Source organism: Coturnix japonica, chromosome 2 (assembly GCF_001577835.2).
Source record: "Coturnix japonica isolate 7356 chromosome 2, Coturnix japonica 2.1, whole genome shotgun sequence".
Taxonomy (NCBI): domain Eukaryota; kingdom Metazoa; phylum Chordata; class Aves; order Galliformes; family Phasianidae; genus Coturnix; species Coturnix japonica.
In genome coordinates, this window is record NC_029517.1 from 87,066,857 (window position 1) to 87,084,287 (window position 17,431).

The 17,431-nt window shown below is 47.3% G+C and overlaps 1 protein-coding gene across 6 annotated transcripts in view; it reads right to left on the bottom strand.

Moving 5' to 3' along the window:
• The window catches only part of LDLRAD4 (low density lipoprotein receptor class A domain containing 4), a 259,845-nt gene that overhangs the window by 19,809 nt on the left and 222,605 nt on the right, over positions 1–17,431 (bottom strand). For 2 of the 6 annotated variants that reach the window (XM_032442620.1, XM_015855133.1), the window contains exon 1: positions 1,235–1,676. The exons of 2 other annotated variants lie outside the window; for them this stretch is intronic. In XM_032442620.1, coding sequence (XP_032298511.1) covers positions 1,235–1,304 — 70 coding nt within the window. In that variant the 5' untranslated portion in view covers positions 1,305–1,676. Of the gene's footprint in view, positions 1–1,234; positions 1,677–1,697; positions 1,802–17,431 lie in introns of those variants that run through there. 2 more of the 6 variants (XM_015855134.1, XM_015855135.2) reach the window with 2 other exon arrangements.

A 17,431-nucleotide genomic window follows, 5' to 3' on the forward strand; every position in this document is an offset into this window, starting at 1 on the left:
CTGTGCTGGAGCTGGAGGAAACCGAAGGCTGTCCCACTACTCTCGGACCCCATGTCAACCAACCCCCAGACCCAAAGAGCCAGGAGCACAGAAGCGCCCAACACAGGTTTGCCGCAGCTGTAGTTCAGAGTCTGTGGCTGCTGTGAATCAAAAGGTTTCTCTGACCCCAAGTCTTTTGCCTTTTCCCCCTCTTTGGTCCATGCAATGCTTTCGTCTGGAAACAGCACGTTGCAAAAGGGCAACACGCAAAGCTGGCAATGTTGATTTAGGCTTTCCTAGAATGCAGAGATCACTGCAATGGCACGTTACTCCTCTGTCTGCCAAGGGCATTCTCCTACACTGGCCCAGGCCCCGGCATTTCGGTGGCAGAGGACGGCACCTCTCCTTTGGGAACCAGCGGTCGGGGCTGTGCTCACTTCCCTCTTGGGAGGGCGGGGGGAATCGCCGGGACGTGCCGGGCTGAAACACTATACGCGGCCATGCGATAGGATCACGGCACACACGCATGAGCACATGGGATTTTCCAAGCTCAGCCTTCTGTCGCTGACATTAGAACACCACAAAGCATCCTGCTGCTGTTTCAGAGAAGGGGAAGAGGCGTTTAACCTCCTCTTCCCGCCGCCCCTGGGGCTCACCGGCGGGTTATTAATAGGAAAAAGGAAAGAGCAAAAGGCACGGGCCGAGGCCGTCTGCGCTCGCTGGCTCCTGGCGTTTGGGCACACGCACTTGGCACGGGTGCGGGGGGCGAGGGACCCCGGTGACGTGCGGCAGCCCCCGCGCTGCCTTCCCGGCACGGCTTTGTCCTAATATGGACTTTTTCCATACATAAAGTAGGGGAGAAGGCAGGGGGATAAGGGAAACGGGACGTTCTCACCTCCCGGTATCCGCCCCACGCACAAGACAGACACACACCGCTTCACATGCAGCAAACGGTATTTATATCACGTTTGGGTTTGGTTGGTTGGTGTTGTTTTGACCGGAATAATACTTTTCCTTACAAAAAAATAAAAATGCCAAGCGTACATGTAATGAAAACACCTTCACAGAAGAGTAAGAAAACAACGAAATCATTTATTGCCCTATCCCTGCCCATGCAAGTGGCAAAGCCCGGCTCGACGCTTAAAACCACCCTGTGGAAGCCGGCTGTGCTCTGCCAGCCCCGCACCGCGTCCCGCACTGCTGCCCCACAGCTCCTGCCCCGCGCGGCCACGAACGACAAGCGAAGCGGGAGTACCTCGTTCCAACAACAGGTCTCTTAACCGTGCATCCTTCACCGCGGTACTGTTAAGCTGCTCCCTGGACATACTGTGTCCGCTGGGAAGGGAGGGCCTCCGCGCCCCGCATCGCCCGCCCGCCTCCGAGCTGCGCCCGGCTGCTCTGCTGTCTGTCTGTCTGCCTGCCTGTCTGTCTGTCCGCCTGTCTGGCTCTGCAGACACCGGGCGGAACGCGGCTGCCCTCAGCCCGACCGCGCTTAACGATCAAACCGTCTCAGCCGGTTCAACGCGCTTCCTAAGCTCTAGCTGGAATCAGATGCAAAAATCATAATTGGAAGAAAAAAAAAAAAAAAAAAAAAAAAAAAAGGAAAAAAAAAAAATCAGCGCGGGGAAACGATCCGCAGCGCTCCCGGCCCCGCTGCTCCCGCCCGGCCCCACACTCCCCGCCCTCCCGGGGATCGCGCCGCAGAAGGACGGACGGACCTTACCGCGCAGCGCCGCGCCGCTCTTTAAGCCGCGGCCGCCCAGCGCACGGCGGAGCCTCCGCGCCCTCCTCCTCCTCCTCCTCCCGCCCGGCCGCTCCACCGCCCCGCGCCGCCGCTCCGCGCCCGCCTCCGCGCCCGCCTCCTCCTCCGCCCCCGCCCCGCGGCGGCCCCGCGCCGCTCGCCTGGGGGAGCCCGCGGCCCTGAGGGCCCCGGGGGCCGCCCGTCCCCAGGTGGGGTCACCCGGCGCTCAGCCGCCATTACCCGCGGCGCGGTCGGCGAGGGGGCGCCCGCCTTTCCGGCCGCGGAACCCTCGGATGCTGGAGCGGTGCGCCGTGATGAGACGCTGTGTTAGGAGAGACGCGGGTTTACGAGATTAGGGAGACGCATCGTGGTGTGATATCGCAAAACGAGAACTGCCGTCTCGCAGGACACGGGGAAATGGTTTTAAGTTAAAAGAGGGAAGATTTAGGTTGATGTTAGAGGGAAGTTCTTCACTAGGAGAGTGGTTAGGCCCTGGAACAGGCTGCCCAGGGAGGTTGTGGATGCCCCGTCCTTGGAGGTGTTCAAGACCAGGTTGGACGGGGCCCTGGGCAACCTGATCTAGTAAAGGTGTATGTTTGGTGGCCCTGCCAGGCAGGGGGGTTGGAACTACATGATCCTTGAGGCCCCTTCCAACCCGGGTCATTCTGTGATCTGTGTGATTCTGTGAACCTCAAGCCATCTACACGCAGAAGTTAAAAAAAGGGGTGGGGGGCTGGAAAAGAGGGGGAAGGGAATGAAAAACACCACAATTTTGGTCTTCGTTTCACGTATTGTTGACATGACTCCCAGACACTGCCTCCCCTCAGCTCCTCCGCCTGCCTTGGCCTCAGCACAGAACTGCCTCTGCTGGCAGCTCCTGGGGCACAGCTTCACCCCTAAGCCATTACTTCCATAGGCAGGAGGGTGCTCAGCCCCCAGCTCGGTGCTTGGGGTGGGCAGGAGGCTGCTGGGCAGCCCCATGGCCTGCCACAGCATGGCTGCCAAGCTGTGAGCCCGAAAAACCACTCAGGGCTGTGTGGTGACAGCGCTGCTCCCCACACACCCTATGGCTGCAGACCCATGGACCAACATCAGGAAACCAAACCAACTCGGAGTCAAGGGGTGAAAGCTGAAAGAGGAGAAACCATCCCACCTCAGTTGCCCATCAGGTCAGCACAGCCCTGCAGACAGACCTTCCCACACCACTGCTGCAATGCAGCTGGGCCTCTCGAGTGCACAAATGGCTTTTGGCGCTGAACAAGTGCCAGGTATCCCACCAAGCTGCCCTGTCAGCACCGATGGGGACCTGCTTCCTTCTCAGGTTCCCTGCCTGGTGGCAGAGGTCCCACCCCAACCCATCACCCGCTGTGCTGGAGAAATGGCTGCAACTCCCCGTGCGTGCTGAGTCGCAGTGCTTCTCTGCAAACCACCACCAGTCTAGCACCTTAATGAGAAAGCCGAGGGCTGGTTAAACTGGGTAAGAGTGAGATGCAATATTTTAAGGCTAGCTGTAATGATCTGTCACCTGTCTCCTAGTGACTGTGGAAACAAACGAATCCTGCCACCCACAGGACCTGCTTTTTTATTTTACTCATACTAAAGATGGTAATCTCTGAAATGGAAGAAAACGCAATCTCCGCTGACCAAAAGTAGGAAGACGCTGTTTTCTCAATATGACTATAACATTCAAAGCTGCTGAAGAGTAAGAGCAAAACCACTGCGTCGAAACTGGAAAATAAGGGGGTGTTTGCCCCTGCCCACAGCCGTCCCATGTGGGCCACGTGCCGGGGAAGCCAGGTGGTGTGGGGCTGGGGCTCAGGGCAGCAGAAAGCACTTTTCCCACTTGCAGTGAATGCAGGTAACCTGTGTGCCAGCACACACATACCTAGATACACGATGTGGTGTTGTTTAATGTGATTAGGTGCAAGGAACTGACCAGATGGGAACAGCATGGAGATTAGCGACACAAGCCGAAAGCAGCAAGTTTTGTGGAGGGATTTCATGCAGATGAGGACAGCATTTAAGGCCTCCAAATTAACCTGCTGTTAAAGCTGTTCTTTACTATGCATTAATAGGGAGGACTGTGAAATTGATTTCTCTTTTTTTTTTTTTTTTTTTTTTTGCAATCTTCAGTTGAAGAGCTGCCTCCAAAGCTTTTATTCCCATTAAAACACAGCAGTAGCAGCCCTTGATGTGCAGTTAGCCACACAGCCCACAAGGTCTGTGTAGCCACACCATGCAGTGGCTTGTTTTTATGTGCTGGACGGAGGGTTCAGTCTGGGACACAGAATTATAGCAGGCTGTTTGAAAAGTAATCACATTTCAGCCCCGACTATCCTTGCTCTGTTTATCCTGGTGAGTGACAAAATCTGCTCATGAATTATCCCCACTGCAGGTTTATGTGTCCTCGCACACACAGCCTCGCCTCAGGTAATTTACAGCCGTCTCCTCCAGCGAGGTTAAATGCTGCCGTGCCGATCGCACCCGAGCCCTGGTTAGCCTGGAGTCTGCACTGCTGGTGTCTGGCTCCCATACCACTGCTGGAAAGCAGGGATGGAATTTCCTAGAACGAGGAGCAGGAAGCTCTGGGCATGGGGGGTGATGATCAGCACAGGCTGCTCAGACCATGGAAACATCCCTAAAGGGACAAAGGTCAGTTGCTGAAAAATTAATTTCCATACGAGTACCCATTATACTGAACACCAGTGTACAGTAATTCCCACTTCTTTTAATCAGTGATGTTAAAACGTCAGGAAATCAGAATCATACCAGTTCCAGCCCCCTGACATGGGCAGGGCTGCCCCCCAGCAGCTCAGCTGCCCAGGGCCCCATCCAACCTGGCCTTGAGAGCCCCCAGGGATGGGGCACCACAGCTTCTATAGGCAGCTGTGCCAGTGCCTCACCACCCTCTAAAAAAACAATTTCCCCCTAAAATCTAATCTAAATTTCCCCTCTTTTACTCTACATCCATTCCCCCTTATCCTATCAGTATCAGACTGTGTAAAAAAAATTGATCCTCTTCCTGTATCTAATGTCCCTTGAAGTACTGGAAGGCCTCAACAAGATCTCCCTGCAGCCTTCTCCAAGCTGAACAAACCCAGCTCTCTCAGCCTGTCCTCACAGAGAGGTGCTCCAGCTCCCTGAGTATCTTGGTTGCCCTCCTCTGGACATGCTCCAACAGCTCCACATCCTTCTTATGCAGGAGGCCACACTGAGAATCCCTCCCATCCATCATTTTGATAGTACTTCCTAACTCTTACTTATTTTGAGCTCTAATCTAACCATAGGTTGTAAAAATGAGCCATTTCAGTATAAGAAAACTTGCTGGGAAGTTTTCAGGCAAGGAATTCCATGAGTAGTCAAAGCTATTCCAACTGCAGCTGCAATGGAGCACCTTACTGAGCTCTGCAGAGTCTCGGCGGATGTTTCCACACAGTTTCCAGCAAGTACAGGAAAGAAACATCCTCCACGACTTCATTTTTTTTTTAGCTCATTCAAACAGGAGATGCACTAAGGATCACATTAAAAAAGCTGAGAGATCACACCATGCATTATCCTACCATAGGAACAGATGAAAGTTAAACGAGAGACAGAATTAGCATGGGTGCTAGAATGCATGCATATGCAAGAATCCACCTCCAGCACAAAACTGAAAGTCCTGTTGTAGAAATATAGGTTGCTAAACAAGCTATTAGCGGTATTTTACACACAAAAAGGAGCATTCATTCTTCCACCAAAGCACACTTTTCAGGGTTAGAATGTCTCCTGCCAGGTGGATTATTCAGTCATTCAGTCCATAAATCCCAATTGCCAACAAACTCCCAGGCAGCCAGGAAAAGAAAACAATGGGGAACAGACTAACACAGTATTTCAGCGCTTCCTAAGGTGTAAGGATAGACTTAAAAACCAGGACAGTGCAGAAACCTTTAGAAGAACACAAGAAAACCCTGAGAGTTTGGATTTAAAAAAAACCCTCAACATCTCCACCACAATAAAACAACAAAAACCTAAGGGCAAAATCAGAACTAACACAAGAAGGGAAAACTGAACAAGGATTACAACAAGGTACAGAAAATGCAAGTGGAATGCGATGAGCTGTATTTTATTTCTGACATGAATGCAATCAGCTGGCTTAGATATAGGAAACTCTGCCTCACTGACAGTGCAGTCTGGTACCTGAAAGGATAAAGAGAGGAACCTGCAAAATGTGGGATCAAAAGAAAGCTGAGGGAGAGGAGCAATGGAACGCACCTTTTGAGGTCAGCGCTAACAAAAAAGAAGGTGTTTTTTTTGAACTGCAATGCAATTGCAAGCTAGCATTAGCATTTAAAAGTGAGCAAGGGAAAAGGATCCTACAATCACAGAATGGCTTGCGTTCAGAGGGACCTTACAAATCATGCAGGTCCAACCTGCAAAGACACCGATACTGAAAAATGGATCTAGAATAAAATGAAGGAGTTTCCTCCTTATGCTTTTATCCTATAGTTAACTCATCGTTTGTCTTGCAGAATCTACATACGTGCTGTCTGGATGTAAAATCACAAGGGAAATTAACCCCGGGTAACCCCACAATGCAGCACGTTTACAGAAACTGCTATAGAGAAAACAACCCCAGGAATAAAATCAGGGGGGTTCAGACCATTAGAAATCAAGTGAGTCACACACGATGGGTCTGAAGGATGAGAAAATCTCTTAAGGAGAACATGCCATTAAACATTACAATCAAGCATAAAATTGCTCTGCCACAGTATTTTGTTTTATTTGCATTGTTAAATTTCTTCTCCTAACAATAAAGGATAGTTTATAGCACTAACGATTTTTATAAAAAAAAGGAGCTGTGTAAATGAGTCCCAAATGGGGAGCCTCTTTCCCCAGAACTGTAGTCTCAGTTTCCTTCCTTGATTGCAAATCAGTGACTCACAGATTTTGCCATCTGCCTCAGGACACAATGGCGCAGCTTCTAACGAGGTTTCATGATGGATTAAGGTCCTGTGGTGCAAGAGAGGTGTAAAAACTTATGCAAATTAAAAAAGCACGCTGCATATCCCCCAATTTCCGTGGTGCAATAACTACAGATGCTTTGCCATTAACAACTGTCATCACTGAAACCTGTGTGACTGTTTCACTAAGTTCCTTCCTTTTGGCTTCTGCAGCCCTGCTTATATCAACGTATTATATATACGTGTTTTTCCTTAGTAAGTCCATGTAATTGATCTGGATGAGGAATCACAGGTTAAGAGTATTTAAACTGGTCTGCAAAACATGTTCACTTTGCTTGCTGTGCACCCCCACAAAAAAGATGTGTGATGATTTGTATTTGCTACTGCTTGCAACCTATTTCACGATATAAAGGAAGACTTTCTGTCCCCCTCATATCAGAAGAAGGGCATAAAACAGCACTTTGGGATACACTTTGATCCCATCTTTCCAGCGTGTCTTTGACTTCTGAATCAAAATGGAGATATTTGTGAACTGCTTTGACTCCAGCAGCTGCAGCTTTAAGGAAGCCCCTCAGCTTACAGTACAATCTTGAGAACTGACAGCACTGTGAATGAGAACCAGATTCAGTCCAGTCTTCTTAGTCCAGCAAGAGCGAGGACAACTGCAGATATTGTGCATTCAGCTCATGGGGAAGCACTGGGCACTTCCTCATACTGCACTGCCCTTCTGACTAACGGCCTGGGCGAGAGTGCAGATGTCATAGGATGTGTGAGGCAGGAGATGGAGAGAAAGCCCGCAGAGAATCCCACAGCCTTGCGACGCTTTCTGCAGGATATCCGTATCCGCTTGGCAGCAGCCAGGAAGCAGAGCTGGGATATTGGTGTGTTTTTGCTGCTCTGGGTTGTGCGCTCTCATGTGCCATCACAGGCATTCCTTGGCAATCAAGAGCATTTCCCATCGTACAAGAAAAGAGGGGATTAAGAGAGGAAGCTCAGTGCTCAATGGGAACCACATCCCTCACCACTGCTTGTGGAAAGCACACCTTTGGGTAAACACCCAGCAAAACGACAACCGTGCTGCAGAAGCTATTTTTACCAAGGCAGAATATGTTATCTTTTCATTTTGTATAGAGGCAATAAAAATTCATAAGATTCATGCTCCGCATTTAAGGAGAAAAGCTTGGTAATACAGCATTCAGACCACACGGTTTCTAACAGTACCACGAACGGTCTGCGTTCTTCAGCCTTCTGACACGTTCACAGAGATGGTGTTTACACTGACTGGTTCGTGGTACATCACGGCACATTTTAATGATTCAGTTCAGCTCTGACAAAAGGAAACATCTGCCATAATTTCTTCTTTCGCGAACTTTATCACGATTAAAAATCTGATGTTTCACCAGCCTGCGTGCCAACCGAGAAGCACGCCAAGTTCGGCGCTTCCCGATACATACAAATGCGTGCAACGTGAACAGCTAGTCCCAACAGCGCCGCGCCGTCACTGGCTTGTCAGTTCCCACCACAAAAGAGAAAAAAGATCACAGTTTGTGGGCAATAATTTCATAATCTTGATCTGGTTTCCATATGACAGAGTGCAAGAGAGAGAAAGCAAGAGAGAGAGAGAATGCTTCACAGCTCGGTGTGATGACAACATCGGATTTCTATGGCTTGCCCTACTGCAGGCAGAGAGATGTTAAAGCAGCATGTCAAAACTGGCACAGCTTCTAAAAACTGATTTCCTAACATCACTTGATGGACAGCACGCTAGCAACCTGATACGAAGCAGGAATCCATCCTCCTTTATGCAAAACGCAGCCAGGCCCACCCAAGGCAGTTACAGCATTCTTGCCTCCAGCAGAACCAGTGGCACCTCACACCTGGCTGCTGGTGCCCACCCCCTCTGGTGGCACTGAGCACAACCACCAAGCACAGCTTCACCAAACTCAGCCTCTGGCACCATGTGAAGCTGGGACTGCTTGGCCACTCCTGAAGGTGGAAGCTCCAAAATCACAACGGTGCATTGTCACAGTCTGTCTGGCAGCGCTGGGAACTGACAGCTAATGCATCTTACAGGTGGTTGGATGGTATTTTTGGATGGGAGGCTGCATTTCATCGCATGTTCCCACTCGGTACAACTGTACATCTGACACTGCTGTGACTCACCAGCAGCGTTGCAGTATAGTCCACTCATGGGATTCCATTGCGCCCTGCTCAGGCAGGACAAAACTTTCTGCATGCATTTCCTTGTTGAAGTTTTGATAGTAAATATTTGTTTGCACGGTTGCAATAAATGCAGTGTGTACAGATGTGCACACATGGAGTGGGAAAGGATTATAAAGCACACTCACCGGTGCTCACTTCAACCAACTCTTGGCCGCACTGGGGTAGCAAAACTACTGATGCCTCACACTTGCTAAGGTGGTCATTTTAGTTAAAACCCACCCGGTCTTCATGCGCGATGCTCTGCCGCCAAGACACACCTGATGACTTTGTGAGCTTGTTGAACAGCCCTGATGGCTCACCCACCAACTCGGGAATGAGGGGCTGTTCTGTGTGCTGGGACTCAGGCTACTCTTACAGCACTTTGGATGTGCTGTCACAACAGCAAATCCTAGTTGCACATTTACCAAAAGTGCAAAGGGGATTTTTCCAGGATTTCAGGACACCCAGCATCTTTACCTGCCTAACAGCTCTGAGTGGGATTCTGGTCACTCAGAAGTCCCCAACAATCATCTGGTGAGACTGTGAGGTGGTGTGCATGCAATGCAGGATCTAGGACGTGTCTGGTACCTAAGGCATGTGCTGGCCACCTGCCTGCAGCAACTCAACCTGCCTGAATGGCTGCTTTTACCGGTCACATGTATTACTGTATAGGTCACTGCAGTTTCTCACTCTGGGCAGCTCTTTGATGCCTACATCAGGTGGTTACCTGCTCCCAGGTCAGCAGCTCAGCATGAGGAGCTATTCCAGCATGGCAGGCTGTGTCTCAAAGGGTGCTGAGTCCCCATCGCCAGCAGGAAAGCAGCTTCTCAACCGGAATTTCACCCATGTGTGAGCCCGTTTTGAAATCAGACATGGGAGATAAAATAATTAAAACAAACGGAAGTGTGTCTGCTAAGCCTGATCAGAAGAGCAAAGTACAAGATTTCAGGAGAATGACATCAGCATCCTCTTCCACTGTTTAACATACTGCCGCATACTCAAGAGGGGCCATGTCCTACAAACATCAGTACTGCCCAGCAGCCAATTCTCCTGGTGATGTCTTAACCCAGTGCGGCACAAACTTGTAATGATCCACACCACAGCTTTACACCATACAACATCTTCCTTGGGGATATGCTCCCATTGCTGCCACTGGGACATGAAAAGGGTCTCATGAGGAGAACCACAGAGCCCTGCCAAGGTGGAGAGACATGGCCATCCAGTGCTGAGCAAGGACAGCAAGGCTGGGCTGCTGCTGCTGCCTCAACAGCCGTAATTCCTGACTTGGAAGCCGTGTGTCATTGTATTTGCACAGTTTTGCTAAATTAATTAGAAAAGGCACACCCACTGCAGTGCTCATCCTGTTTTTTTAGCCACATCAAATACCTTCACCTTGCCATCGACACATCTAGTTTCTGTTTTACACACAGTAAGAAGGGGATTGCTCAAGCCAAGATTGTGCATACAAGGTGCATGAATCTGTCATTCAGCCCAAACTGGCTCCCAGCCTAAGTCTATCTGTTTTGGGACAGGCTGCTTAGACATTTTGAAATTAAAAGGGCTGGGGAACTTTTCCTTTGTGTCCTCTCAGATTTCTCGCTGTCAAAGCCCAGACGAGGACCTTTTTCTTCATTCCAAGTGTCTTCCTCAAAGCCAGCTTCAACCTGAACACCTCTAAAAATATTCAAGAAGGTGGGCTGGTGGTTTTTTTTTCCCTTTTGCTTTGTTTTGTTGTTTTATTTTTATTTTATTTTTTATTTTTCGAGTCAAGAGTTGTCATTCTGAGTGTTAAATCTCAGAACTTTGAAGGTCTGGTTTTTCTGCTTAAAGAAAAAAAAAATTGTTCTTTATTTTTTTTAGCAGTGTGAATTTCCACTGCATAAAGAACTATGAGTCCCAGTTTCCAAAATGTTCACATTTTATCTTTTTTTTTTTTTTTTTTTTTTTGCTGTATTTCTTCAGTTAATACTTTACAACTCTGCCTGCGAGTGAAGTAGCTTTAGTACTCTGTTGCCTACACATTTTGCCATTTCTAACACAACAGCGCTGTAACCCATTTGTTTTCTCAGTGCATCTTTCAGCATCGCTTGTACTTCACAGTGCAGATGTCTAATGCAGATCAAGGCAGGCAACGCAGTATATTCTGTTCCAAAAGATATCCCCACCTCCTCATTTGTTTTGCAACATGGTTATCAAAGCATTAAATAAATAATGCTTTAGTTAGCATACATCCATTGTTTTACATATTTAGAACGGTTTAGGGTTGTTACTTAATTTCTTCACGTGCTCCTCCTGTGAAGCAGATGCAGAGAAGATTTTATATGGAAGGAAACCGAACTGCAGTTACAAAGCGAGTCAACAGCTAAACAAAATGATCCAACAACGACCCTTACTGAGTTTCCAGGGCCAGAATTAATCCCATTTGTAAGGAAGAAGACTAATAAAAAAAAAAAAAATAGCAGACCACCTTCTGCAAATGAACAAAATGCAGGCTAAACTTTGATCACCGCTTTTTCTCCCTGAGCCTCTAGCCCCGATCCAAAGCCCGAGTCGTCTCCGTCTGTGCTCGCACACCCGCATGGCTCACTGGTCAATGCAATTTTCAAAGTTTCCCATCTTGAACAATTTATTTTCAGGAACAAAGCCTGGAAAAGGTCCAAAAACCCAGTGTGTGTTGGCAGCGGCTCAGGATGCTGTCTAGGTGCGTCTGGCTTGCTCAACTAACAACTCTTTCCACTTCCTCCATTCAGAGCACATTTGTATTTTGCTATACTGCAGCAAGCCAGGCATTAACTTCCATTCCTTCATCTCTAAAAAGGCTACCAGTTTCTCCCACCAGATCCCCAGCTTTATGGGCTGTCAGACATTCTGTTTTTTAGCTGGTGACTGAGAATCTGATAGCAAACGTACAGTTCGGGATTTACGGCTGGGAAAACAATCTCCCAAAATATCTGCGTGAATGTAACGCAGAACTACACCACACTATAATGGTGAGTATTCCTGCTCAAAATGGAAGTGCTAAACTTCAAGCACGGCTCCGTGCCTGAGGCGATCCAAGAAACTTCTGTGATGAGTACCAGGGCTCGCTCAGCACTCTGCACTCAGCAGCCGTCTCTTTCCCTCTCCTCCTCCTCCTCCTCCTCCAGGTAGCACCCACCACAATATGAAACTGTTGTTCAGCTCTGCTTTTAAAGCAAATTCCACTCTACACTGCTCTCATCAGGACACTGTTTCTCAGCTGCTGCCCTCCAGTTGTTAAATCCTGCTATGGTCCCTCTGAAGATTATTACACTGATTTTTCATGTGCTGTAACACGGAGGGAAATAAACATGAATGTTAACCTAACAGTACTGTTCAAACAGTAAGAAATCCCCCCTCCCCACTCCCTCTGCCGCTTAAGGCAGCAAAAATTAAATCCATAAAGGCATTTACAGAGAATGTCTTATTTAGGGAACAAAACAAAAGTGACTGACAGTGTTATTTGTCATTGCTGGTAAATAAATTTGTGCAGCTTACAATGTTTACCCTGGAGTACCAGAGGAAGATCCATTCGTGATGCATTAGAAACGAGCTTCAATGACAAACTTCAGCTCTCCGCTCTGGCACAGCTGATGTATTGACTAGACAGGTAGATATTAGGTACTCTGACTGTCTGGATGCTATGGAAATCACGCTGCACGCATCTGACCATTGTCAATGGCAGAAGACAAGAACCGACCTCATTCTTATTCTAGCCAGGAAAAAGGCCTCGTCTGCATTAGCCTTTTTACTGAAAGGCTGCCATATTTGTCAGTTCAGACGCATGTAAGATAAGCTCCTTCCCCGTTATCTAATATTTCACCAGGCAGTGGAAACGAAGGATAAGCAGAACCTAATAGTCTATGTGGGCAGGAGATCTTGAATGCTGTCAAGCTCAGCACAAGGCTTGGATGCCCGAGACAAGGGGAAGTTTACAGCAGAAGCTAATCACTTCATTTGGAAGAAAAAAAACCTCGCAGGGATTTGGAGAAACTGTTACGACTTATCCTGACTATGCAGCAAGCCAGACGACAAGTGTAAAACCCTTAGTGCAGCATTACACTCCGCAGCACTCCCTCCATCTAATATAGGTACCACTCAGCTGGAATTGCAGCCTGGTCAGAAGGGATTAATGGGGGGAGCTGCAAAACCTCTGCCTTCCCAGAGTGACTTTAGACAGCACAGACAGAGAGGAGTGAAACAAAAAGCCAAATTCTACCTTCTCAGCACGCTGTGGCACAGCACCTCGCAGGAAGCTCCAAAGTGCGGTGGTTCAGGCTTACCTGACGCTCCCCCCTGCCACTGTGTGGGCTTATATACTGCTTGATGTGGATACGGGGTGCTGAGGGAGTCTAGGCAAGATGAAGACAGCCCACTGCCTAGCTCACAGAGTAATCACACTTCAATGGCATGTCTGCTTAATACAGCACACAAAACAGCAGTGACTGTACAGCGGCACTACTTGATTTCAGTGTGCCCTCACATGAGAATCAAACTGTATTTACATAGAATTGCAAAGCCACCACAAGCTTCTAACACTGCAACACCCCAAACAGTCCAAATGGGATAAATCTGGTATTGTAAACAGACTGCCAGCATCATGTCTGCCCCTCACACCTCACCTGCCCACCCCTAACAGCTCCATCCTTCCCCACAGCCCTGTTGCACTACCCGACCATCCCTGTCCCATGATAAAGTGGCACACAGCTGGTCACGAGAGGCCCGCTCCCTGGCCTCAGTGCTCACCATGCCCGCTAAGGAGGCCAGCTGGGAGCACGTGAAACAAAGCCTGGTCAGTGGCTAATTTTAGGCCTGGCAGCCTCGAGGATGTACAAGGCTGTCTTTATCTCTGGCTTTTTCACCTCCTCCTCCTTCAAGGTCATCCTCTGAAGAAGTCATCTCTCCCTATAGTGTCATTTCCTTCCTCACATGAACAAGTTATAACTTGGTGACAGTGTGCATGTGGTGGCTGACCCAACCTCTGTGTGAAGCCACTTTCCCAGAGCCTTCCCAGCCTGCTGGCACGGAGGGGACATGGTGCAGCCCCTCACCACAGCCATCACATGAAGTGTGCAGGCACACACAGAGGGGAACTGCTCTGCCTTTTTCACATGGACCTTAGATGCTGCCAGCACTTCTTTGGTGTTTTGTTTGTTTAGTGTTTGTTTTTTAATCACGTGGGGAATTAGGAACAAGCAGAAACCTCTTGATTTAAAATTATCTACTTAATGTTGCTAGGAAAAAAAAAGGAAGCAGAAGTGTCCAGGAACTGGTGCCGTGTGCGATCTGCTGGCTGGCCTCAGCATCACTGAATCCCCTGAGCTGGAGGGGACCCACAGGGATCATTGAGTGCAACTCCTGGCTCCACACAGACCACCCAACATCCAAAGCCTGTGCCTGAGAGCACCATCCCAATGTTCCTTGGCACTTGGGGCCATGACCACTGTGCAGCCCGTTCCATGCCCACTGCCCTCTGGTGCAGCACCTGTCCCCAAGTGATTTCACATTTCACGTAGCCATACTTCATACCTCTCCTCTTGCTTCATGTTCTGGCTAACATTCAAAAGCCTGCACAGAAACAAATAATCTCTTTTGCTCTTCAATATTATTTTTAATATTCTTTTTTTTGTTGTTTTTCTAAACCTTGATTAGACAGACATGTCTGCTTTAAGAGCAGTCTCTAACAAGTCCATTCTCTAATGAAACAACTAGGGCAGAATGGCTCACTGTTAATGTTGCATTTAGTCATTAAAAATGTGCATTTGTGATTCTAAAAGCTGCTAGCGGCAAAACACAACAGAGAGATACATACTCAAATTTACATTTAGTTTCCAGCCTGGTAGATTCAGTGAAACTAAAATTAACATTTCCACCTTTTATATGCGTTTATGGACAAATATACATTGAATTATAACCACCACTCATCTGAATCATCTTTCAGCAGAGGACTAAATGCCTTTTCAAAGCCCTAAATAATTTAGCATCATACTAGTGTGAAGTGTGTAAAGATACTTCTTTTATATACTACTGCATTAGCTCTGGGCACCTTAAAGCAACAGAGCTTGATGCTTTTGGCATGCAATACACACAGCCCATTGCTACAGGAACAGAAGTACTTGAACTGGACTGGAAACCATCACTAAACAACAGCAACAGATAACCCAAATCATCATAACAACAAATAATACAGTCTATACAGTGGGATCATTAATTATGAAGAACTACAAAGACCTCACTTTCAGATTTCATCCATGCCTGTTAAACGACATAACAGTAAAACAAATTCATTCTTACTATTTGTGTTCAGGAAACACAAAGCTCCCAATCCAGAATCATAACTCCAGTGACCTGGGCAATGTGTAATTAAAAAATAGTCAGTCCTTACATGTACGATCTGGAGGTCTGGAACTACAACGTAAAAGATGAATTTCTTATGAAATGGGAGGAATGCTCTCATCCACTGCACAGAATGCTGGGAACTCTCAGCTCTTCAGCTGCCTGGATGATGAAAACCCAGACAAACCCTGAAGGAAGCCTTTTTACCATTTTGACAGCAAATACTACTTCCCATGTATCAGGTACCATCTAGTGAATCACCAAGACAACTTGCTCCTGTAGGACAAACTCCCACCAGGCCACAGGCAGTAAATGTGCAGACAGACTAAAGGGGCTAACAGGAGAAATGAGCATCCAGTACATTTTCCGCACCATGGATGCTTTGGGCTCTCTTCTTCTGAGCAGTGTAGGAAAGAAAGAAAACAAGGCCCAGACAGTACCACAAACAAAGCCGTTTCCTACTACAAATTAAAGGCTTAAAAAAGCCAGAAATGAGATCTGAGAAGTTCAACTTAACTTAAAAAAAAAAGAAAAAAAGAACTAGATGGACACACAAACGCTGTCATCTTCAGCCGGAAAACAATGAAGCTGCTAACATTTGGTTCCATCGCCCAAACTTTGCTTTCCTTCCAGGCTACACAGACCAGGAACAGGAAACTACACCTTGTTTTCCCAGACCGGTTTGAAAATTTCACAGCTCCACTTCACATTACTTCTGGCAGATTTTTTTTGTCACAGCTCCTTGGAGCAGGGAACCTTTATTAATTTGCTCCTGCAGTGCCAAGCAGAATGCCAAAAAAGAAGGAGAAAAAAAAGAGAGAGAAAGAAATAAAAGCCATAGAGGCAGCAGAAATTAATCAAAAACAAACTAAGGTCCAATCTAAAAAAAAACAAAAAACACCAAGACAACAAATAAACAAGTTAAAATGAGGGACTGCAGAACAGCAAATAGATGAGATGAAGTGTGCACTCAAGCAGGTGCTCAGAAGCAGTGACATAACGGGCTCTAACAGCTCGGGAGCTCCCAGCGCTACCGCCCGACCTGCAGCATCCCTGCATTGGAAAAATAGCCTTTATAAGGAGCTCATACGTTAAGAAGTGGCTCTTCAGGCTATTGTAAGACAATAATTTACAAGGCAAGATTCACTTTGCGCTTTGTTGCTGAGGAGAGCAGAAACAAACTTATTGTTCCTCTCCTATAGTGGTTTAAAAGAAGAGCACAATTTCAAGGGCAGATCAAAGCTAGACTAATTATTTCCTTTCTGCATATCCTATAACTAAGTGTAACAGGTCACTAGGGAAGGGTGAAACAAAAGATGAATGTATTTGCACACACTAACAACAAACACTAAGAAACGAGGACATTATTTATGTAATAAAAGGATGCATAAGGGAAAACATCAAAGCCTGTATTAAATATACAAACCCACAAATATATCACCAATGGTGCCTAAATAACTAAGGAAATAAACTGGCTCTTCTCTCTCTCCATATTTACTTCAAATTATACGTAACTGCTGAGGCAGTTAAATCCTTCAAGTGCTTTACTGATCGTAAGGGTTTGGCAGTTCTAGTATTGCCCACTTGAAGTTAATCCCGCGACTAAACAAATACAGCGTTTTTGTTGTTTTCTGCTGTTTGGAAACATTGGAGCTTACTATGGCCTATCCATAATGATTCAGAGAGCAGTCAGGAAGGCTAGAAACAAGCTTTGTTGTGATTTTTTAATGAAACTTGACATTCTTTTTCATAGAGTTCCAGGAACTGGGGCCTTAAAGCACTCCAGCTACCATGAGAACTGAAGAGTGGTCAAGAATATAATTTGCCCCTAGAAACTTGCAAAAGCAAATAGCTATTGTTCTGCATTAATTCCTCTCTACAGGAGGAAATCTCAACAGGAATATTCTCCTCGTGTTACTGTTCTTTTGTCCTTTTCCCAAGTTCCTTCGTCTGCTAGTTAAGAAATTGCAGAGATTTGAGGGGAAAAAACAGCGTGAGAGTCTGATGTTGTGTCCATGATTGCACCAATGATCTCCATGGCATATTCCCAGCATCCTCAACCACTGCTTTAGGGAACCTCCAGCACAAGCAGTGACCCCAGCACACAGGGACACTTGCAGATAGCACACAATACACAGTGGCATCTGCCAAGGCCAGGCAACTGCTGAATTTCTGTTAAGACCTATTTAACTCTCTACCATTCAAAAGACAGTTG